The sequence below is a fragment of the Elaeis guineensis genome, chromosome 9 (genome assembly GCF_000442705.2).
Source record: "Elaeis guineensis isolate ETL-2024a chromosome 9, EG11, whole genome shotgun sequence".
Taxonomy (NCBI): Eukaryota; Viridiplantae; Streptophyta; class Magnoliopsida; order Arecales; family Arecaceae; genus Elaeis; species Elaeis guineensis.
The window spans coordinates 23,441,209-23,465,799 of NC_026001.2; the positions used below are offsets into that span (position 1 = coordinate 23,441,209).

At 43.9% G+C, this 24,591-nt stretch overlaps 1 protein-coding gene across 5 annotated transcripts; it reads left to right on the forward strand.

The window, feature by feature from the left end:
- The first annotated feature begins 17,409 nt into the window (after positions 1-17,409).
- Positions 17,410-21,507, forward strand: LOC105051290 (uncharacterized). 5 transcript variants are annotated; one of them, XR_012134287.1, is made up of 3 exons: positions 17,410-20,344; positions 20,425-20,492; positions 21,320-21,507. XR_012134287.1 is itself a non-coding variant. In XM_073243233.1 (2 exons), exon 1 carries the CDS (start codon positions 18,044-18,046, stop codon positions 19,433-19,435), a length of 1,392 nt encoding a protein of 463 aa, XP_073099334.1. In that variant the 5' UTR covers positions 17,410-18,043; the 3' UTR covers positions 19,436-19,446; positions 19,575-21,507. The 5 variants fall into 5 exon arrangements, 2 of the variants coding, with proteins under 2 accessions (XP_073099334.1, XP_073099333.1); XR_012134288.1 differs by having other exon boundaries at positions 17,410-20,117; positions 20,252-20,344; positions 20,425-21,507; XR_012134289.1 differs by lacking the exon at positions 20,425-20,492 and having other exon boundaries at positions 17,410-20,117; positions 20,252-20,344.
- The last annotated feature ends 3,084 nt before the right edge of the window (positions 21,508-24,591 follow it).

Genomic DNA, 24,591 nt, shown 5'->3' on the forward strand with positions numbered 1-24,591 from the left:
AGAAGGCCCCTATAGGATCTCAGCAGTTTTGTGATCGAGGGCCTACAAAATCGAGAACTTGGATGGCAAAAAAATTTTTCGAACCTGGAACACCGAGAATCTATGGATGTACTACTAATAAGAATGCCTTAATCAATAAAATGGTCTTCTTTTATGCAATTCTATGCCCACTCAGAAGTCTACGAGACAACTACTCCCTCATCGGCTTGTATCCGATGAAGCTTTAATCGGCTGAAACTTGATTGACAAAGTCGGGATGGATTCATCAACCATAAGTGTGCTTGCTAAGGCTCAAGGGCTGTAGTGTCGGATTGCATATGAGACCTAGATGAAACTGTAGCATTATTCGACTAATACCCAATTAACGGAGCCTTATGGTCCGACAATCGCTAGCATACTTGCAATGGCCCAAGGGCCACGAGCGTATAAGCTACGGCTCATCGTAAGACTCGACGAAAATAAATTATGGTTAGTCGTCTTGCTACCGACTGATCAAGGATCAATCGATCCGAAATAGAAATGAAAAATTTTCTCTAAGCTCCTACTCAATGGAATAATCTACGATGGAAGTTCTACAACTACGCCTCAGATCAGACTAAATTCACCTACAGTAACCGACTACATGACTTGGAGATTTTCTCAAGTCTACATGTCTAGTTATGTTCTAATCGATTTGCTGCTTTCTACTGACTATTTTACTTGATCTTGCCGACTTCACTACTTAATCAATTTTGCAGAAAGACAAGTAAGTAAATAAAAATAGAAAATATGTAGACAAACAAGTTAAAATCGGGTAAATCAATATTAAAAGGAAGATCATTTCATTTCATTAAAAGGAGTTTAGTACAAAAAGAAGAATTCATTACAAAGCTAAGGAAAAGTTACAAGGCAAAAGACAAAAAGCAAAAGAGTACAAAGGAGTCTAAACGAAAGGCTGGGGATGATCTTCTTTGGCCTCGACTTTTTCTTGTTCACTGCTCGACCTCTCTTGGGGCTTGTCAACTTGTACCATGTGCAGGTCCAGCTTTTTGTATGGTTGGTGGACCTTCTTTTTGTAGTCTTGAAATCCGAGCCAGTATGCATCCGCGGTAGCTTCGGCAAGCTCACCTCATACTCCTTCGAATCTTGAAACTTGGCCAGAGCCCAAAAAGCTATCTTCTGAGCCCAAGTTTTTATCATCGATAGTTTTTTCTCCAGCTCTGTGGTGGTCTTCTCGACCTCCTCGATGTCCTTCTCGGCCTTCTGCCTCCTCCCTCTCCTCGGTGAAGGCGCTCTCAGTTGATTCTATTTCCTTCTGGTAGTCAACCTTCAATTTTTCGAACTCCTCCTTATCTTTCCTCTGCTAGATCTCCAAAGATATCAGTTCGGTCTCCAACAGAGCGATCTTCTCTCTGCTCTTCCTCTCCTGCTCCTCGATGGTGCGGAGAAGTCTTTTAATGACCTCAGCTCGAGCATGAGCAGTTTGGGTCGGTCCTCAAGCTTGGAGTTGAACCATACAAATCTGGTCAACCCCTCGTACAGAACGGTCACTTCATGTATCATCTATATAAAAGAAAAATTGGTTAAGTCATCTATTCGGCCAATAATAACTCAAAAAATAAATCAAAGAAGAAAAGGTCAAATACTTACCATGATTAACGACGAGTAGGAGCCCGTCAAAATTTTTGAGATTGGATGGGCCTTCTTGACTTCCCAATCTGCGGATAGCATTACCATTTTTGCCAACTCTTCAATGAGTCGACAGCCTTAGAGTGCCTGGTCGGTGGCCTTGAAGAGCATCTCGACTATGACGATAGCCTCCCCAAAAGGCATATTCGGACTGTAGTCCGCAGTAAAGATGGAGAGCATTGGGGCTTTTCCCTTGTCGGCACCATCTTGACACATCGGGCCTTTCCCTTGGTCGGCACCTTTCCGACTAGGTGCTTGGTCTCCACCTGACCCGACTTGGGCTGGAAGGGCTTGGACTGCTTCGACCGACCGGCTGGGCTCTCCATGATGATCACATCATCGTCAGCAGGAGCAGCCACAATCGTATGACTTCGGGAGGGGGCGGCGGTGAAGATTGCTCCGACGATGGTCAGGGTGGCAATGGTAGCTGCATACTCCTCGACACTCGAGGAGGTGACCGTTCTCTTAGCTTCTTTGATCACTGAGAAGTTCCTTTGGGTTCGGATGTCATTTTCTTCCTGACGACACTCCAGAGAGTTTCTGTCAAGTCCCGCATGCCTATGCAATCACAATAACAAAAGCATTAGTCTGCAAGCAAAGCAAGGGCTACAAAAATCTAAGAGAAAGAAGACTATCTAAATGGCTCGTCGGGCTTATCCTGACATCATACAAGGACTGTTCCCCCAAAAGCTCTTGCTGTGGAGGAACCAAGACTTCGAAGAGCTTGTCGTACAGCTCTTGATCTTCCTCCAGGACTCCGTCATTCTTGTTCAGAGATAGATTGGGAGCGGTCCAGGTCCAGTTGGTAGCAATGTAAAAAAAATTATTCTTCCACCTGTGGATGGAAGAAGGAAGGCTCTTAATCAGCTGATGATGGGGTCGAGGACTGAAGAACCATCATCCCCATTTTTGAGGATATTTCTACAACACAAAAATGGCTCAAAAAAGAGAGATTCGGGGCTCAGCCCGAAGAAGACTACAAAAGATGATAAAGGAAGCTAAAATCCTAAAGGAATTGGGAGCAAACTGAGCAGGGACAATCTCATACAGGTCAAGGACATTGGAAAAGAAAAGGATGAATGAAAAATTAGAGTTTCGAATGAAGAAACTCCTCATAGATGGTGATGTAGCCATCAGGAGGATGAATGATCTGACCTTTTTCATCGGACACCATCAATCGATATTGACTAGAGATATGAAAATGATTCCTTAGTCGATCGACAATAGTCTCTGTTAACTTGAGGAGGTCCTCGATAGCCGGCTGTTCATCCAACTCTTCAAGGTCCGGATGGCGACGACAACGGTGATGGAAACCGACAACGGAGAAGACAACTCGATTGTGACGGAACCTAAGCTCTCTACTAGGGGCAAAGGATCAGGGATGGGGGCGAAAGCACCAGAACTAGAAGCAGGACTAAAGGGGGGACCAACCTCTATTTATAAGCCCCTTTGACAGTCAGGATCGACGCAAAAGATCACGCCCTTCTCAGAGATTTCGACACATGGCGGCAGTCACAGCCGACTATCTCAGTGCCTATTTCGATGCACTACCATTGAGATTGCATCGAGTCAGCCGAATCTGCATAACCACGAACTGGGTCAATGGATGACCGACACATGGATGACTCGGGTATGCCTGCTTATTATTACTCTACCACCCGATCTTCTATTATCATTATGGTGGATTACCTCGAGCACCACGGTATTTATTGTCGCACGATCTGTGATGTGATAGCACCACCGCACGAAATGATAGGGGGACGATTCAGTCCACGAAGCGACAAGATGGCCAAATGTGGATAGAAAAAGTGACTCGAATCCACGTGATGACAAACTCCCTTCATCCGATTAAAACTACGTAATCAGCTCACGAATTGGGGGGCAGGTGTTGAGGTAGGTCTTCGTCATCCAATTGACTATCCTGCTCCTCAGCTCGAAGCCGACTAAGGGAGCAGCATCGACCAAGTTACCACGATTCAACCTGACTCAGATCAGCGAGTCCTGTCCAATTGGCTCTCCACCGACTTTTGTAGACGACATCTGGTTGACTAAGGTCGGCGAGCTTAATTGAGTCGGTACTAAGCCAACTAGGTTGGAGATGCTACCTACACTCGGCATGTAGCCGACTACCTGCTCGATTCTCAGTCGACTACGACAATCAACAATCAATGATCAGGCACCACCTCTCGACGGGCCTATTCTACCAACCCCCATGGCATGAGCCTTTACTGAATAGCCGAGTGCCAAACGTGGCTGCCATGCTATCCTGACAGGCCACGTCAGGTCACATCTCTCAGATGCTATATCCTGATCGGCTGGCTACGCGCCTTGATGGGATGCTACAAATTTATTAATTGCACTCGCAAAGTCATTTATTATGCACCATGCATGGTAACGTCCGCCATCATGATCATGTGTATGCCGAACAGAAGGCACGTCTGTCGTCATAGTCATTTAAGGATGCCTATGTGGCACCATGCGGCTAACAGGACATGATTGAATTATCACCTGTCCTTTCACCATCTACTTTGCTCTCTCCATAAATAGAGGTAAACGGAGATTCCTCCAGGTATGTGAGGCCTAGATGCTGATGCTCTGCTACTACTTTCTCTCTCTCTTCTCTCTCGAGCTGCCTTAATGACTTGTGCATTAGAGAGTCCCCACTGGAGCCACTTTTGGTGAGACTTTCTTTGCAGGTTGTTATCTTCTCCGGCACCAGACGAAGGCCGTCCCCGACACTTATCATAATCCTTGCTCTCACTCTCGGCCTTTTTGACTGTGCACCTTCTCCGGCCATCAATCATTCTCTGCCCACATTCTGTCGCTTCATACTCAGGCTCAGTTATTCAGCTCCTGACCGACTATCCAACCGAAGGGAGGCTGCAATAGTGTGGAAGGCAGAATGAATGTATTTATTATTGTTGCTGCTCCTCTCCAACCACTACTGATGTGGTGTGGGTGATGCGAAGAGATGGCCGCTAGGCTGGAGCGGGGATGCTGGATGCGGCCTTCAAATACCTGCAAGAAAAGTCCGCACATCGGAGGAATCGGTGGGGGATTCTCTGATAGAGATTCTTCGACGGTCAAGTTAGTATTAGAGTCGAAGATGAAGAACAGTAGGAGGTGGATGGCGAGAGCTAAAGAGTGAGAGAGAGAAGGCATGTTGATCCGGGCTCCCTTTTTTGAAAGGAGGCTTATCAGGTGCTAGGTCGTCGCTCGTTTGGAGAAGTGGTCGTCAGAAGGTCAGAATAGTAGGTGTCAGTCGGTCCTGATAGGATCAACCATCCATGAGTGAAAAAAGACTGTCAATGTTGTGGTTTGTCAAACCAGGATGCTCCGCGCGCTAGAAACCCTTGGGAGCTTCTGTGGAAACGCTGAGGGTTGAGACAGAGATCGAGTAAAGTTGGCGGTTGTCCGATGATGTAGATCTCGCCAAACCGCTGACTTTGCTTGGGTGATCGAACTGGTACCGAAGCTTGTGGAGCTGCCAAAGGGGCCTTGCGCTGCTATCTGGGTTATACGGTATAGGTGGTTAGATCATGGTGCCATGTACTCGCCACATCTGTGTATTGGACACGTCGACAAAATATAGCCCAACAATTATGCTTAAAGATGATTACGATGAAGTTACCTCTGCATTCTGATGATGCAGGGGAATCAAGCTTTGTCAGCATGAAGAAGAAGAAGAAGAAGAAATCGGTAAGTTTGCACGCAGATCATATGATGTTGAGTGAATCTTTTGAGCTTAGACACCATCCTTGGTATGATGATGTGAACTTTATGGTGTCATGTGATTCCAGGTGGAGACAGATGAAAATGGGGATTTTGGAGAAGACCTTAGTGGTAAGTACTCTTGAATTCATGTGTATGGTGCTCTTTGTAGAAGAATGAGCAAATTTTTTGGACCCAAATAACCAGGAGAGTTTTACTTATCATGTTCCATCATAGTAGCGTATCTATTAAATATCCTAAATTAGTACCATTTACAGAACAAGCGACGATTTTCACTGATGTTCAGGTGACCAAATTGGAGAGGATGAGGAAGGGGAGGGCATCGTTCTAGGAGGTGCCCGATACCCCTGGAAGGAACGGACAGGGATTATAAGTATGAAGAGGTAATTGGTCGTCTCATTGTATTTGTAAATTCGATCGTTGGGCTTTTCTTTGCATATGTTTTGTTCTTGGGAGGTGCTGACTCTGACTATAAGAATGGTGGTTTCTTATAATTCCATTTTGTTGGTACTGTAGTCTTTGAGTATTACATATAACTTTCAAGATTTTGTTCTCAAAACACTTCTGTTGTAATATTGCATTACACAGTCATAGTTTTAGCAAGAGATCATTGGTGATTGATATTGATAGTTGGAGTTATAAAAGGGTGCTAACTATGATATGTCAGCCGTGGGTGATGCAGTACATTAGTAGGATAAAGCAGCAAATAGTGGCTACAATTTAAAAAAAAATATATATATAAAGATGCCTATTCCAAGCACGATGCTCGAAGGGATCGGCCTACCAAAATTATCATGAAAGAACACACGAGAGCTTGCAACAGGAGCAGCACAATGCAACACTTTGTCGATGCTCTGCTCACCTTGAAGGATCAATATGACCTTAGTGAGGACATCATTATTGGACTTCATATATAGTTTTTACTTGGTCATGCGTATCTTATGCATTGTATAAAATTATAAGCTAATATTATATAAAAATTAGAGAATAATAAAAAAAATATAAAAAGGTTGGGGTTATCTTAAGGATGTATTTGGCACATGATTGGAACCAAAATTATAATTGATTGTAATCAGAATCGGAATGGTCACATTTTTCAATGATTTGATTGGTCATAAGAATCTAAATCAAAATGGATGTGAGATTTGAATTTTGAGAGTTGTGATTGGGATTTGGAGGACTGGGACACTTCTATTTTTCCTTGGAATTGAAATGGAAATACAACTTTCTTCAACCAAATAGCTAAAATAGCAGTTACTTGTTCTTATTCCCATTCTATAGTCTAACTTTCTCCAACCAAATATATCTTAAATATATTATTATCTTACTCATTTATACCAAAGAAAATTATTTATTTTAAAAAATTTTAGTATGCTTCAAGTGATCATGTCTCGATAAATATGAAAAGATCATGATAACACCTCTTGATAGCGGAATTATTTTATTAACCATCCATGTAGTTTTTCTCCTCAAAATAGAAAGAGAATCCTATTAGTCATTCTTATAATAATCGTAACCACTCAATTTATCTTCCAACACAAGCCTATTTTGCTTCTAGACTTGGCAATCACACTCGGTCCAAACGGGTTCTATCCCAACCCGACCCTAATGAGTCGAGTTGGTCAACATGTTGATCGGCTTTTGATCCGAATCCGATAAATTTATATCTCAGATCGGGTCGGATTCGGATAGTGGCCGCCACAATTCATTATTCTATCCGAACCCAATCTGATTCTATGTATATATATTATTCAAATATGGACTGATTGTATAAAATATAGGCCTTATGGTTTTTAAACTTGGTTAAGATCTTAAGGGCTGAAGAGTGATGGCGGGCTATCGTTTAATCCTTCTATTTTCATTTAGAAAATTTCATTTAGACTGGACAGATATTCGATCGAATAATCCAATATGCAATCAGGTCAGGTATGGGTAAAGAAAGTGTTGACCTGGGTCACGGGTCAGATTTCGATCAAAATACTTAAATATCGGGTCGGATTCAGGTCGACCCAAACACACATCCGACCCGATCCATTACCAAACCGATTTGCTTCTCTCTGTCTCACATGCTCTATATCAACGCACCTTCTCTCCAATTGCTTACTGAGAGAGGACGGGTGAGGGTGTGACCTCTTTAAAGTATTCCAACAATTATGAGTATTTTTAACGGGATTTTTTTTTATTTTGAGAGAAAATTTGGATAAACATTAAACAATTGATCAAATAATTTTTTTTATGTAAAATGCTCTAAAACAATAAACGCACCAATCATTAGAATACAAGAACTCCATGGTACAAAGGACATTTGCTTTTTGTATCCTGACTATGGGTGCAAACGAATTTAGTTAGTTACGAGCTATTCGAGTTCAACTCCAATCTAAGCTTTATTTAGTATAACTACTATTGAGTTCGAATAGTTTGAAAAATTTTTCGAGTAGAGATCGGATAACAAAATATTTAGTTTGAAGATTTATTAATCTATTCTAGTTTATATATATATATATATATATGTGTGTGTGTGTGTTATGAGTAGACTAAATTTTGAATTTTAATTGAATTTAAATTTAAATATGATTTGATTGATATTAAAGTTGAATCGAATCAATTTCAAATATTATTTTTTATCAAATTTAATTTAAATTTAAGATATTAAAATTTGATCAATTTTAAATTAAATTTTATATCTAAATAGTTTAAATCAAATTGAGTTTGAATCTCATCCTAATTCTCACAATCATACCCAACAGAACCAAGCCAGAATTTGTCAAATAGAACCTTCCAACTTTTATCAAGCTGAACCACCCTAACACGCAGTGTTTTTTTTTTTGCTAAAAAAACACGACAGTATGTCCTTAAAATTCTCTCAAGCCCTGTTTTCTCTGTCTTCCTTTCTGGGCCTCTTTGTTTCCTATTGGGGTGTCTCCAAACCCTACAAACCCTAGACGAACCAGCTCCGTCTTCTTCTCTCTCGGAGATGGAAATCTTCTCCCGAATTGGGCGGTTTATAGACAAATTCAGACCAACGGCATTTCACTCGAGCTGCTGGAAACCTTGGATTCGAAGGTCAGTAAAGGGGAAAGCTCGAATGTCTCGCTTCCGAGTTTGAGTTTCGAATGAAGGAAGTATAGAAAAATTTTTACAGCCGAAGTTGCCCCCTTGAATTCTACGTGCGACCACCCTCAGATATCCTGGCATTTAATGCGCGCATGTCGGAGTCTTTTCAAATCGGGGCGATCTGAAGAGACTTTTTGAAATTTCGCTGGAGCGTTGCTCTAGGTACGGTGCAATAATGGCCTTGCCAGCTATCAGTCGCTTTTAGCCGCCTGCTGTGGCGAGTGGGACACGTGGCGAACATGGGTCGGCCTGGGGAGATCCGCGATCATTATAGCACCGGATCCCAGGGTCTATTTAAACCCGCCCTTCTTCCTCCGGGAGTTTCATTCTGCCTGAAAGTCCTGTTGGTGCCCGTCTTCTTTCTGAGAGCTCTGACCTTCCTCGATGTCCATTTTGGCCCTAGGTGTTCTTCGAGTCATCCCTGTCCCTGCATCTCTGCATCCTTCGGAGCAGCTTAGGTTAGTTCCAGAACTTTCGTTCCTTCTCTCGTCATTTAGGTGTTTCTTCTTCTTCATTTTTCTTCTGCCGCATTCCACCTGTCTGGTTCCCCACGGACCTTTTGTCTCTTATTTTTTTCAATTTTTCTAGGATTTTTAGGGTTTTTGCTTGAAATATCTTCTGGCACCTCCGCCTCTAGCGGTTCCAGGAGTTCGTCTGCCTCAGTCCCTCAGAACCCTCATATTGTAGATGAACTCATATCTAGGGCTGGGCCTCGTCGATTTTTACGTCGGATGCCATTCCCTATTCTCTGACTCCGGACGAACTTCTATTGATAAGGGTTCAGTATGGAGTTCCTTCGGAGTACGATCTGGAGCTTCCTGATCTCGCCGATCGGGCTAGCACCCCCTGACCTAGCCATTTTTGTCTGTACCAGGAGGCCTTCCGTGCTGGGCTCCGACTCTCGCTTCCGTCCTTCGTCGTCGCTCTTTTCTATTTTCTAGACATTTCTTTAGCTTCAGTCGTGCCGAACTCTTTTAGATTTTTGATAGGGTTCCTCTCCCTTTGCCACATAGTCGAAGTTCAGCCATCTCTTCCTTTGTTTAGGTATTTTTACACCTTCAAGCGCCATCCCTCGACAAAGGACTGGTAGTACTTCTCCCCCCAGTTCGGCAAGAAGGGGTTGCTGAAAGGTGCTCCCTTTTCTATCCATAATTGGAAGGAAAAGTACCTCTACGTCCAATGTCCGACCTTAAAGCTGGGATTGCCCCCTTGGGGCTCCCTGAGGGACTCCGTCCGTCGGGCTCCCAGCCTGGGGGAGGACGACCTTCAAGCCGTCCGAAAATTTCTTAGTTATCCAACTCCTTCCCTTCTCAATCTTCTGAAGGAGCAATTTCTATTCAACATCGGCTTGAGTCCCCTGGATCCTGCGAGTATTCCACCTTTCCTTTTCTTCTTCTTTTCTTCTTCTCTCCTCTTTTTTTTTTTTTTAACCATGCGTCACCTCTTCTTTTTTTCACTCCATTGCTGATCTCTTTTTCTCTCTTTTTTTTTCTTTCTTCTTCTTTTTTTTTAGGAATGGACGCCGAAGTAGCACGGATGCTTGCCAGGGGCCTCAAGATTCACAAAAAAAAAGGCGCTGCGACCTCCGGATCGGCAAAGAAGGTCAGAACGGAGGAGATGAGCTCGACCACGCCTGCCCAGACAGCCCTCACTGTCGATGTTCCTTCAGACGCCGAGCCCCCAATTCCCCGAGCCTCTTCAAGGAGTTCTCCCGCTGAGGTTCCCGCTTCGGGGGCCTGCTCCGAGGAGGTGCCAGGGGTTGAGAGGGGGAGAAGAAAGAAGATGGTGGCCCGTAGGGTCAGCGGCCGCCAAGCTGCCATCGAAGAATCCCACGGCTTCGAGGAAGAGCCGGTGGAGAATCCCTTTAATGACAGGGACCTGATAAAGCGACTGATCGACGGGTGCGTCCTGTCCGAAGTCGTCCAGAGGATCGTTCACGTCGATCCTGAGCAGCGGGTTTGGGACTCTCTGGGTCCTTTCTCGAGATAAGCAGATTCACTTTCCTCCTTCCCCTCGCTCCTTCATTCAATTAACTTCTCAGCTTTCATTCTGACCTTCTGGCCGCCCTTGCAGATCGGGCACCAGCTCCTTGCCAACATCGAGGTGATGAACAAGGCGAGGAGGGATGCTATCTAGGCGGAGGAAGGTCGCCGGGCCGAGGCTGCCCGCCTCAAGGAAAAGGTTGCCGAGGTAGCCAACCTCCAAGAGGCACTTAAGAAAGAAAAGCAGACCTCGGAGGAGATGGTGAGGAAGGCGGAGGCCGAGGTCGCAAATATGACGGAGCAAATTCTGGTTCTGATCTCAGAGGCTAGGGGCCAAGCGGTGGAGGAGTTCAAGGCCTCCGCTGAAATGAGGGATCTGAACGTCAAGTTCGGCCAAGATGCATTCATCAAAGGATTCGAGCTCTATCAAGAGAAGATGGTCAAAAAATTTTTCAAGCTCGACTTCAGCTTCTTGGATGAGGCATCTGAAGATGAAGCCGGGCCCTCTCCTACTGCCGCTGCCACCGCAGCCCCCCTTCCAAGAACACCGGGCTCCCCAACTCCTGCTTCGGAGGTCTGAGACCTCTGATTTTGTATTTTTCTTTCACTGTGATTTTTTTTTCTTTTTGTCTTTAAGAGACATTCAATCAATAAAATTGGGCTCCTCCTTATGGAAAACTTCTCTTCTCTTTTCTTTTTTCTTTCTGCAATGAGCCGTGCCTTGACGCTTTTGTCTCCCGATGGTAGTATCCTGCCGAAGCGCTTCCCTTGCCACAGGGAGTTCCACTGAGATCCACGATCCGATATATGAGGAAGAAAGTTCGTCATTTAACAAAAAAGTCGAGAGAGATGGAGGACGAACTTCGCAGGCTGAGGGAGAGCCACTCAGAGGCCACCTACTTTCGAAACCTCCACGTGAAAGGGATCATGGATTACAGTCGGAGGAAGACGAACTTCGAGAAGGAGCTCGAAGAACATAAGAAGCGCACCAGCGATCGATATTGGGCTTAGGCTTTCAAGATCAGCTCTTTTGGAGCGGAGCTGTCGACTGCACGGGAGAAGATCGGCCCACTGGAAGGAAGCTCGTCCTGGCTTTCGACTCGGGCGACCACGATCGAGAATGGTCGAAGAAGTTTTCCGACCTTCAGCAACAGCTCCAGGATGCCTAGGCGAACTATAATGCATATCGGGTCGGCTGGTGCAAGCAGGTGGATGACTACAGGAGAAAGCTCAGGATGGTGACTGACGAGGTTGCCCACCTTCAAAGGCAGTTATCTGAAGGAGCCCAGTTCGTCCCTGTTCGGGACCCCGACGAACTCCAATCCCTGAGAAGAACCATAGAAGAGCTATCCGTCGCCCTTGGGGAGGGGAGGACCGAGCTGCAGCAGTTGAAGATCCAGCTGGTATACGAGCAGAAGGCGATCAAGGATGCGGAGGTGGAGTCCGAGGTCCTGAAAAAAAAGCTCCGAGAGGTGGAGAATGAAAGCCAATGGTCTCGTCGGATGTATCTGGAGATACTAATAAGGGAGAAAGAATTGAAAAAAGAAGTCGAAAGCATAAGGCACTCCCTGATGAGGGTCGAAGCCGAAAGTTCGAAGTCGGAAGAAGCCGGGCCCCCTTGGGGCTCTTTTTGCCTTCCGTCCTTCTATGTGTCCTCTTTTTTGTTCTTGTCATTTTTTTTTTGGGCCTTCTAGGCTCTGTAACATATACCTTGTTAACGAAATGAAAAGGAGATTTTTTGTTACCTTGTCTGCGTGTTGTGTTGAATTGTCGTCCGCCAGATTTCTTTCATTTTTTATCTCATTCGATGTCGATGTTGTCCGAAGGTTTCTTATTCATTTTTGTATTAGGTCATCATTACCGAACTTCTTTTATCTTTTGATTTGTTCGACGTCGACATCGTTTGAAGGTTCCTAACCGTTGTCGTATTGATTTGCCTTTTCGTTCATGACCGTAGATCTCTCTTTCTCTTTCTCCTTCTTCTCTCTTTTTTTTTTGGCCGTTTGAGTTGCCCTGAGGAAGTCGATTTGTCCTCGACCTATGTTGAGTTCCCTCTCAGAGACTGAGGGTTTTTAATGGGGGGTCTCCTTCTTCATTGAGACGAGGTCCTTTGTATCTTTGGTATAGTTTAGCTTCCATTTTTACTGGTGTAGTCCGTCACTTTTCCTTCGCATCTCCCTCCTCTTTTTAAGTAAGGGTTCTCCCCAACTTTTTATGGGGTCGCGGGAGCGTAGAGAGGCCATCGAGAAGGTTCTCTTTTTTCTTATCAGATCTTGAATGACCGGATCTTAGTTGGCGTCAGGACGAGGTTCTCCTCCTATCCTTGATGTAGTCGATTTCAGCTCAGGTTAGGATGAGGTTCTCCTCCTATTCCTAACAGGACTGTGGGGGCACATATAGGCATTGCAGGGCCTCTCCCCCCATCCGGTCTAAAAGTAACCGAGCCTTCGACTTTGCTCATGTTAGGGCGAAGTTCTCCTCCTGTCCCTAACAGGGCTGTGGGGGCACATATGGGTATTGCAGGGCCTCTCTCCCCATCCGGTCTAAGGAGAATCGAGCCTTCGACTTTGCTCATGTTAGGGCGAGGTTCTCTTTCTGTCCCTAACAGGGCTGTGGGGGCACATAGGGGCGTTGTAGGGCTTCTCCCCCCATCCGGTCTAAGGAGAACCGGACCTTCGACTTTGCTCATGTTAGGGCGAGGTTCTCCTCCTATCCCTAACAGGGCTGTGGGGGCACATAAGGGCATTGTAGGGCCTCTCCCCCCGTCCAATCTTAAAATAATCGAACTTTCAACTTTGTCCATGTTAGGAAAAGGTTCTCCTCCTGTTCTTAACATGACCGTGGGGGCACATAAGGGCCGTTATATGGGCCTCTCCCCTCGTCCGGTCTTAAAATAATCGGACTTTCAACTTTGCCCATGTTAGGACAAGGTTCTCCTCCTGTTCCTAACATGGCTTTGTTTTCGTTGTCTGAAGGGTTATCCCCTGTCGTTACGGATCCATGCCAAAAGGGAAAGATATGCAAATCTGAAAGGAATCTTGATTTAAAGCAAAGTCGTTAGTAATACATTTACAGATTTTTCAAATCCCATGGTCGTAGAAGGTCTGCTCCCTGTCGAGGTCCTCCAGAGATGGAGTTGATGATCCCAATTGGAGGCCGATCTCCGGGCTGCTCTTCCCTCCTCGGCGGCTTAGGTTGTGACAGGACCCTTGGTCGATCCTCTCTACCCTCAGGCCGGCATCGAATGAACCTGTCGAGTCGACCTCGTCTGATGAGCTCCTCGATCTCATCTCGGAGTTGAATGCATTCCTTTGTGTCATGGCCATGGTCTCGATGGTAGAGGCAGAACTTGTTAGGATTGCGCTTCCCGGGGTATGTGCGCATCCTTTCTGGCCTTGGGAGCTGCTCCCTGACCTCCATCAGTACTTGGGTTTTCGATGCGTTGAGGGGGGCATAGCTGTGGAATCTTCCTGGGGGAGAGCCCCGTCGAACCCTGCGGTCCGGGCTTCTCTGCTGCATGCTCGGGGAGGAGTCTGGACGCGCTTGTGCCCGGGAGGAGTCCGAGAACGTGGCCGAGCTTCACTCGGCCCTCTTTCAACTGTGGGCTTGCTGGAGTCACCTGCCTGCCGCTCCTTCGCAGCTTCCTCGTCCTTCAGCTTGAAGGCTTCCTCCGCTCGGGCATATCCTTCGGCTCGAGCCAGCAGATCGGCAAAGTCTCTGGGATACTTCTTTTATAGGGAGAAGAGGAGGTCATTCTTTTGAAGGCCGCTCTTTAAGGTGGCCATTGCAACCGATTGGTCTAGGTTCCGGACCTCTAGGGCGGCGGAGTTGAAGCGGTTGACGTAAGCTCAGATGGATTCTCCCTCCTTTTGCTTGATGTTGATGAGGGACTCCGAACCTCGCCGGGGACGCCGGCTGCTGACGAAATGAGCCATGAACTAGTGACTCATCTGTCAAAGGAGAAGATTGTACCCGACTTCAGTGCCGAGTACCAATTTCTTGCTGCTCCTTTCAAGGTAGATGGGAAAGCTCGACACAAGATGGCGTCTGGCGCGCCATGGAGCAGCATCATGGTTGGAAGGCCTCCAGGTGGTCGACCAGGTCCGAGGTCCCGTCGTAGCTCTCGAATTGGGGGAGCTTGAAGTTCGGCGGGATTGGTTCTTGCATGATCATTTGAGAGAAAGGAGGGTCAGTGCAAATGTCCTCGCCATAAGCAGTGAGAGCGCGGTGGAGCTCTTCGATCCGCGGTTCATCTCCTGAAATCTCTGACCCGGGAGTTCCTCTCGATTGCGGGCCTCAAGGGTCTTCTTGTGGAGCGGAGGTAGGGACTCTCCAGGGGGTTGAATCATGATCGGACGGAGGACTCTCCACCTTCTGTTTTTCTTTTCTGGGAAAGACAGGGTGGCTGGCCCATGTGGCCCGCCCGATCGTCGGATTCTGAAACTCCGGCGATGCTCTTTCCAGACGCACTGATGCCTGCGGCTGCTGTGGCTGCTGCTGCATGGCCTGCACTGCTTCGGTGAGGCCTCTGACCTGTTGAACCAGCAGGTCAAACTGCTCCATGCCGACTGCCGTCGCCGGAGGAGGAGGAGCCTGGAAAATCGGAGATGAGGCCGGGGCTTGCGAAGCTCGCTGAGATCTGGCTGCGGAGGTCGTTGACCGCCTGGTGGATGCCCTTCGGGGAGGTATCAGGTGAAGATCAGGCAGGCAACCGGAGGAGGAGATGTCGGAGAAGATGACCGGAGGTGGTCCCGTTGAGCGCTCCTTTAAGAACAAGGGTACTGTGAAGACACAGCCCTTCCTCTAGCGCCAATCCTGTTGATGCAAAAATCCATCGACGTCGGAGAAGCTGGAGTCGAGGGAGTCGCGATCGCCGCCGGGACCTGCAAAGGAAGTCTAAACCAGAGTTGGGGGTGCTCCGATAAGACCCTCCGACGCTCAAGTCAGTTCTCTCCTTAACAAGAATAGAGTGCTCGAATGAAAATTTTAGCAGAGTTTTTAGATAGAGATTAGAGCTTAGAGAATAACATATCTGGGGGTCCCTTTTTTATAGGGGGGGGCGTAACAGATTGATAGCGACGTCTGTAACCGCCCGATAGTGGGCCGTTCGGGGCCATAAGGAGTTTGTTACGGAGAGTAGTGGAGTGGAGTCGTGGCCATCACCGGCTGCATGTGGAGCCTGTTGTGGAGAGTGGAGTGATGTCCGTTGTCGTGACTTGCCAGAGCATGATGGAGCCGCGTGGGATCCGTTATTGGAAGTGAAGCAAAGTCGCGGCCATTACTGTGGCCTACCAGGGAGTCCAGGCCTGTCGGCCGAAGCTCGGTTGGGGTGTCTGGTGGAGAGGGGTAGCTCTCTGTCTGAGAGGAGCTCGGATATTGCTGGCGAGCTTTCTACCATTGGGTGCCTTGGGCGCTAGTACTGCAGGCAAAGGTCATCTGCTGTAGAAGCTCGGTCAGGGGCTTTCTGTGGATGAAGTTCAGTTTCACGCAGAATCCGACAGAAGGTCGACCGGCAGTGGATGTCGGATGGCGCTAGAGAGTTTCACCCGCTGGAGGGGTTCGGCTGCTGGAGCCTGTGCGTCATAGGAGTTCGTCCGGAATCTGTCCGCTACAGAAGTTCGGTCGGAGTCTGTTTCCCGTAGAAGTTCGGATGGGGATCATTTGTTGAGGAAGCTCGGCTGAAGCCTGCCTGCAATAGAAGTCCGGAAGGAATTCATTCACAAAGGAAGCTCGGGTGGAGGCTTACAGTAGAAATCCAACGCGGACCGCTCGTAGTAGAAATTTGAAGTAGACCGCTTGTAGTAGTAGTTTGGAGTAGATCGCTTGTAGCAGAAGCTCGGAGTAGATCGCTTGAAGCAGAAGCTCGGTGTAGATCGCTTATGGTGGGGGCTCGGAGTCCGGCCCTTGTAAGAATTCGGATGAGATCTACCTGCAATGGGAGCTTAGGGCTGAAGTCCGGCTCCCGTAGGAGCTCGGATGAAGTCTACCTGCAGTAGGAGTTTGGGGAAGAAGTCCGGCTCCCGTAGGAGTCCGGAAACCCAAAAGACGGTCGACCGCCATAGAAACTTGGATGGAGCCCGTCCGTCGTGGAGATCTGCTGTTGGAAAAGTTTGGCCACTGACGAATTGACGTAGTTCTGGAAGAAATTCGGATTGGAGTCGATCGAATCCTGTCGGAAAAGATCCAAAAGGGGTCCGGAGAACGGTTGACCCTTGTAGGAGATCAGCCGATAGTAGAATCCAGAGAGCACTTGGAGCAGCCTGATGGACAACCAAAGAAGCTTATCGCTGGAGAACCTCGAAAAATGCGGCAGGAATTCGTCCGTCGGGGGAACTCGGTCGATACTTGTGGAAGAAGCTGTGGGAGTTTATCCATCGACAGAACTTGGGAATATTGCGGAAGCTCGACTGTCGGAGAGGTTCGGAAAGATGTCGCCCAAGGTTGGACGTCGGCAGAGTCCCGAGAGAGTCACTCCTGGTACGAACTTCAGCTGGGGGTATTTTATATCCAACATATATATATATATATATATATATATATATATATGTGTGTGTGTGTTAAATTTTAAATTTTAATTGAATTTAAATTTAAATATGATTTGATTGATATTAAAATTGAATCGAATTAATTTTAAATATTATTTTTTTATCAAATTTAATTTAAATTTAAAATATTAAAATTTGATCAATTTTAAATCAAATTTTATATCTAAATAATTTAAATCAAATTGAGTTTGAATCCCATCCCAATTCTCACAATCATACCCAACAGAACCAAGCCAGAATTTGTCAAATAGAACCTTCCAAATTTTATCAAGCCGAACCACCCTAACACGCAGTGTTTTTTTTTTTTTTTTGCTAAAAAAACACGACAGTATGTCCTTAAAATTCTCTCAAGCCCTGTTTTTTCCGTCTTCCTTTCTGGGCCTCTTTGTTTCCTATTGGGGTGTCTCCAAACCCTACAAACCCCGAACCAGCTCCGTCTTCTTCTCTCTCGGAGACGGAGATCTTCTCCCGAATTGGGCGGTTTATAGACAAATTCAGACCAGCGGCATTTCACTCGAGCTGCTGGAAACCTTGGATTCGAAGGTCAGTAAAGGGGAAAGCTCGAATGTCTCGCTTCTAATTTCCTTGAATTTCTGAACTCTAGGATTTATATCGGATCGAATCTCTTAGTTTTATTTTCTTGGATAAATTATGCTGCTGCTTGTGAAAGGAAGCCCGTTTTCCAGTCTTTTCCCATTAAAAAATCAGAATGTTTCAATAGTCTTCGTATTCTACGGTGGAAGACCTTAATAGCTGAAAAGACTATATTTCTAGAAGAAGTTGTCATTTTGGAATTAAACTGGTGTTCAGCAGGATGGATTTGAAACAGTTGATTAAAACTGATGCAGGTATTGACTGGGATTTCATCTAAGTTTGAATTCTTCAGGGGGCTTGGTATCATATGGATGATGGTTTTTGGAAGACCCTATATCAGCTGAAAAGATTGCGTTTTTGTACATAAAGCTGTCATCTTGGGGATTGAACTTAAAAGTATTCCTTCGGATGGATTGGAAGCAGATGATCCTAACTGATGCAGGTATTGAGTGGGATCAAGCAGCCCATGTTTATGAGAGTATAATTGCCTGCGAGGACGAGACTTTCCAGGTGAAAGCCACTCTTGAGCTCGCCCGTCTCTCAAAAGATGCACCAGAGCCTGTCTTGGCAGGCCTTGTTCCGATTCTTGTCGACCTCCTTGGTGGCTCGCACTTTATGATTCAAGCTGCTGCTGCTTATGCTTTGTGCTGCCTTGCTTGCAGGGCTGATGCTAACTTGTGCCCTAGGATTGGCCAATTTGGGGCAATCCCGCTAATTCTAAGATTGCTACCTGAGTCAAATGATTGCATTCGGAGGACATTGCTTAAATGCCTTAGTGCCATTGTTGCTTTTGACAGCCCCAATCGGGTAATTCTGGCAAGAAATGGAGGGTTAGAAATCATTTTGGATTTGCTTGCTACCTGCACTGATTATATGAAGCGGTACTTGTTGGAGATTCTCAGTGCATTGGCAATGTTGAGAGAGGTGAGGAGGGTTATTATAAACCTTGGTGGACTTCCCTTCCTCCTTGAAGCTGTATCATCTGGTAAATTGTCCTCAAGAACCCGAGCTGCTCAGGGCATTGGGTTGCTTGGGGTTGCTAGAAGAGTTCGGCATATGCTTGTAGACTTGGGGGCTATTCCAGCACTTATTCAATTACTACGTGATGGTGATGCATCGAGCAAACTAATTGCTGGTAATGCTCTCGGTATTATCTCATCTCACTTTGACTATCTTAGGCCGGTAGTTCAAGCTGGTGCTATACCTTTGTATGTGGAGCTGCTCAAAGGACCTGAGCCCCTTGGGAAAGAAATTGCCGAGGATGTCTTTTGTGTACTGGCTGTGGCAGAGGAAAATGCTGTGTTGATTTTGGAAGAGCTGGTGAGGATTCTTCGGGGCAATGAAGAACAAGTAAAATCTGCAGCTGTAGATGTCTTGTGGGATCTTTCAGGGTACAAACATTCCATTTCAGTTGTGCGACAATCAGGTGCTATTTCACTTCTAATTGAACTTTTACAAAATGGGAATGGTGACCTTAGGGAGAAAGCTGCAGGAACCATTGCACAATTAAGTTATGAAGGAGTGAACAGGGAAGCTATGGTGGAAGCTGGTGCTATACCAGTCCTGATTGATCTGTTGAGATGTGATTCAGAGGAACTGAGGGAATATGCTGGGGAAACTCTGATTAATTTTGCAGAAGACCCGCTGTACCATGAGAGAGTTTCTGGTGCTTTTGAAATCCCATCATTCCTGGCCATACAAGATAGGTTAAGCAGAATCCGTGCTTCTGATGAGCACACGGTTAGGTCTTTGAGATTGATGAGCACTGAACATTTCATATCGGACCCGGAACTAATCTGACTTTTCTGATGGTATGGCATGTGATGTTACTGTGATGTTACAGGTTCTTTGTCTTGTGTATCATATCAACTGTCCACATTCTATAATGGCTGTCTGTTTTTCACCTTCTAACATTCTTTGTTTGATTTCATCTCTTTAGTGAGGAAGATTATGATGATACTGTTGGGTAACTTGGGTTGTGATTAATATTGCTACAATTATGTTCAAGATCACATCCCAGCAGCAACAGGAATGCAGACTTTAATTATCGCCTCATTCTTATTCAATGGCCTGCTTTTCGGGAAGATTTTGATACCTGACTGGGATATGTTTCATGTGAGATTCATTTCTGTGGGGCAGCTTATTTTTCTTTTCAACCAACTATATCAGTAAGTGACAGTTGGTCTTTTTGTGCCTAAGAGTGATTATCCCACAGCTATCTTCCGTGGTAGCATGAGCATTTGGGGCGTGTGGTGTCCACATAAGGTAACTTGAGGGACAAAAGGACACTCAGCTAAGATTTTTTCCGAAGCTCTATTGTGTATCTTGCTTATCCTTCTTGGCATGGTGGCAAGCCAGGGCTACATGAATTTGAAGTCCTTAAGAAGGTTGTGCTCACTGATGCTTCAGTTTTAAGAGCCAGATATGCAGGCCGGCCTACTTGTGACTGTTTATATGAGGATCCTGTCATGGATGGGAAAAGGTCAAAATTTTCACCTTGAACTTAGTAAATAGTTTTAACATGCAGTTCTGGCATGATTATCCCCTCAAAAAAAAAATTCTGGCGTGATTAAAGTTTTGAAAACTTCCAATATTTTGCTTTGCAATCTGTTGAAGATATGGAATATGAACAAGTTTTGTGGAGTTATTGGTATGTTCAACTGCCACATCTGGATGCTGATCAATGAAAACACTATTCCACTATCAGAGGTATGAAAGCTGGCCTTTGAAAGAATTACCTACTAATATTTCTTGTTCCTTGACCATTTTGGGCCATGTCTCACCATCAGATGTTTAATTTCTTGACGAGCTTGCTGGTGACTATCCACACCTCCCCCCAAGACCATCTTTAGGCAATGTAAGTCATCGGTGTCGATTGTAGGTCAACCTTCTTTGAACAGATATCTGAATTTTCTGAGTGGTTGACTGGATATGGCAGCCACCTTCCTAGCTGAAACATGATCTATGTCACAACGGCATAAGTACACTAAAATGAATATTCACCACTAGTTTAGCTTGCTTTATATCGTATTGATGGAATTGAGTTTACAAGATTGTGCATTGCATATTAATCTTTCTCAATGTTAATATTAACACATGTATCATAAGTTTCTAGCCCTTTTTTGTATTGTCATATTGATGAGATTGATGAACTTAAGACAGAGAAATCACAACATGGAAAAATTTTTTAGGGATATTTTACATTCTTTACATTCTGTCTCACATGAGCACCTTAACTTACAAAACTATAGGATCTTGTACCAGGATGCTGATGAGTGGAAGCCTGGTTGTTTCATTGTGCACTTTGCAATGTGAAATCTACACTAGTTAACCAATCAAGGTTCACTATTTTCTTACAACTGCTACTTGTTGCAGTTATTTGAGTAATTCTTGATAATGTCTTTGGTGTATGTTGTTCTAAGAGTATTAACGATACCAGGACTTTGATCAAAAGGTTCAATTTGTGCCAATTGGACTAACAGATGTTTAACTCGGTTGGGGCTATTGAGGATCTTAAAAGCATTATCGATTCCTCTGGCTGTAGAATAAAGATTAGAGTTCCTGAATGATTTGGAGCATATTCTAGCTTAAAGCCTAAGCGTTGTAGAGTGGACGCTAGGAATGCAGAGTTCGACTTTGATGCCAAAGAAGGGTTTCTAACCATTGGTTCTTTTCCTGTTTCAGGTGGCAACACATTTAGAGGGATTGAAATAGTTTATTGGGGGGGATCTTGAATTTAATCCATATGAACTTCATTATCTGTATTCATTTTTGTGAAATGGTTGTATATTGTGGTTTCTTAATCTTCTTTTAATTGCGTCTTGTAATTATGAATCTCGTCAATCCAGTCTGGTTCTTACTGATGGCCTAAATTTCGGTCGCATAAGAATTTCCTTGCCCTCACAACACCATCCTTTCAAGCATAAAATTTCAGATCAATAGTGCTACTTTTAAAAAGCTTCGTTTGTTTCACTAAGTTGTGGTGCAAGATTAGAATGTCATTATCATAATGGTAGATGAAGAGGTTAACTGACTTTGCCTGTTTGTTATTGTTGATTTCACTGTTAATTTGGGAGGCGTAGACCTGCATGCCATCATAACAAGGAAAAAAAAAAGAAAAGAAAAGGAAAAAAAAAGAAAATATAATACTACTGTTAAAGTCGGTACAAGTGCTGTGGTTGATTCAGGATTGTCATACTCTAAATTCCAAATATAGCATGGTAATGCTGCCATGAGATATCACCCGTAGTAACTCGAAGCCAACTATGAAAACGTGTATAAAAATCCATCTCATATAAAATATGACAAAGAGGAGTCCAAAATCTCAAATCAATTAAATAAGGAAACAAGTGCTAGTATGGAGCTCCCAAAATTTAAATATGCAAAAATTCATAACCTTAAAAATCTATAAAATTATCCACTACAAATCTATGCATCAACCAATAAACAAAAATTCTATCAAAAAAAACTTTCAGCTTCCTACTCCAAACTTGGATCATGTCCTTTTTCCTGGCGACTTTATTTTTCTGAAAAGAATAAACAGAAAAGCCAGCTACATAGTTCAGTAAATAAAACTCATAATATCTTACCAAATCAAGTATAACTTTTGCATAGCCCAGTGAATTATTTAGAGGTAACAACTTTCATTGAAAAATAGTATATTGCATCGTAACAATATAATAAAATAAGCATCAAATCAATCATGCATTCGTATGTGCATAAATCATGAAACTTTCATAAATATGATTCTAAATATAATAAATAACTAGAGTCATGGAATAATTTGCTATTTGGTCATGTCATAGTATGAAATAATATTGGCAAACTTTATACCTACGATGTTGTTGCAATCAACAACATGCCAACTCTTATAATTTGTTGGAGGGGAAGAGGTATATGTCACCTACTATAACCTACTAACAGGGCCGAATGCCAACTAATATAACCTCCCAGTGGGACTGTATACCAATTGTTACAATCCGCTGGTAGAGCCTATGCTAACTATTATAACCCACCGGCTAGTCCATATGCCAACTATTATAATCCAGGGATAGAGTGGTGCAAAGCTGTATAAGAACCTTTAATCATATTTTCTTAAAATAAATTTTTATAAATTATATTTTTTAAAATATATATAAATAAATATGTTGAAATGTACTAAATAGTATTATAGAGTTGAGAGATCATAAACAAGACATTAATAATAAAATAAACATAAAATCATTCTTTGATAACAAAACATAATTTTCATAATTTAGTGTTCATAGTTCATAAATAATTTATTAACATTAAAATATTCATGAGATCATCTTTTTTATGACAACATATGATTTTCATAATATCATATGCTCAATCCTTAATTTTAAGAAAAATACAACATCATCTATGTGGAACATCATTTATATTTTTTATTGTCTTAAGCATTAAAAATAACTAGAAATTTGAAAACTAGTAAAAATGTGAAATATCATTTATATTTTCTATAAAATCTTAAGCATTAAAAATAGCTAAAAATTTGAAAACTCGTAAGAAGTGTCAGGGCCATATCTTTTCATCTTGAACCCTCAAAATTTAATTAAGCAAATCAATCAAATCTATTCATAATCATTCAAAGCCCAATTAATCCTATTCAACAACTTTTATAGTTGTAAAATTTCAAGCAAGAGAAAAATGATATGGTTAGCTAGATGATGGTGTTTGATAGCTTTTAATAGGTCAAATCTAAGTGATTCAATTAGTGGATCATGGAGCATGAACTCATATGATAAAGATCGTAAATGATAGATTTTAGATATGCCCGACAAAAACCAAAATGGAGGTCAACATGATGGGAAGTCACAACGATGTCAGTCCAAAATACTCTACAGCAGACAACTTAGGGTCTACAAAGGAGGAGCTTTGGGCCCTCCACTAGATCCATGTAGAGAGAAAGAGAGGAAGATATGACAGAGAAAGAGAGAGAGGAAAGAGTGGAGATGCAAAACAAAGGAGGCGGTGTTTGGGTGCTTGAATGAGAGGCGAAAGAAGGCAGTATGGCAGCAGGAGCCAGAGGGCGGTGGCTCGTGGCAATGGTCGATAGCAGCAAGTGTGCCAACAGTGATAAGTGTTCTGTGAGATAAAAATGGAAGAGTTCAACAAAAAAATTAGAGGAAGAGAAAGATCTAATAGTTGGACAGTGGTGACCGAATTGTCCCAGTCAGCCGGTGGTAGCCAGTGGCCAATGGAAACAAAGAAAAATAAGGTGGAAAAATTAGGAATGGGTGACCATAGAAACGAGGGAGCTACGTGCTCAGGATTTTCAGACGATTTTCTGAGGAAATCAAGGCCAATGGTCGCTATTTGGATGGACGGATAAGTCGAAGAAGGTAATGTCACTTGTTCCTGGATCTAGCGAGGCCTCGAAGAGAGCGGTGGTGAAGAGTGGAAGAGAAAAGAAGAGTGAGTTCCAGTGGCAGTGTTTAGTAATCATGCTGCTTGAAGGGGAGAAAGCGGAGTTATTTTATAGATGAGTCCTAAAGTTCCACCTAAATCCATTAGCTATGGCATCGATACGTGCGAAGCACATCCTTGGCCGGGTGGGGGTGGTTGAATGGACAAGTCCAAGCTAGTTGAGAGAGGTGGGGCACTACAAGGACAAATGTTAAGGAATTATTTGCTCACAATCCTTATAAATCTTATCTAGGATCAATATCTCTTGATGATAGGAAAATTCTTTATGTAGCACAGGCGTCGATGTAGAGCACACCACCTTATCTGATTGATCCATGTAGTCACTATTTTTCAATGCGCATTTAACACCTTTAGCTTTATTTTTTCGTTTAAAATTTTGAATGATGAAAATGTTTCTATTTTTTGAAAAAATTATGATATCCTATGTGTATATTATGACATCTTGTATCCAGAAAGTCATAATTTTTATCCACAAGATGTCATAATATAATACAGGACGTCATAAT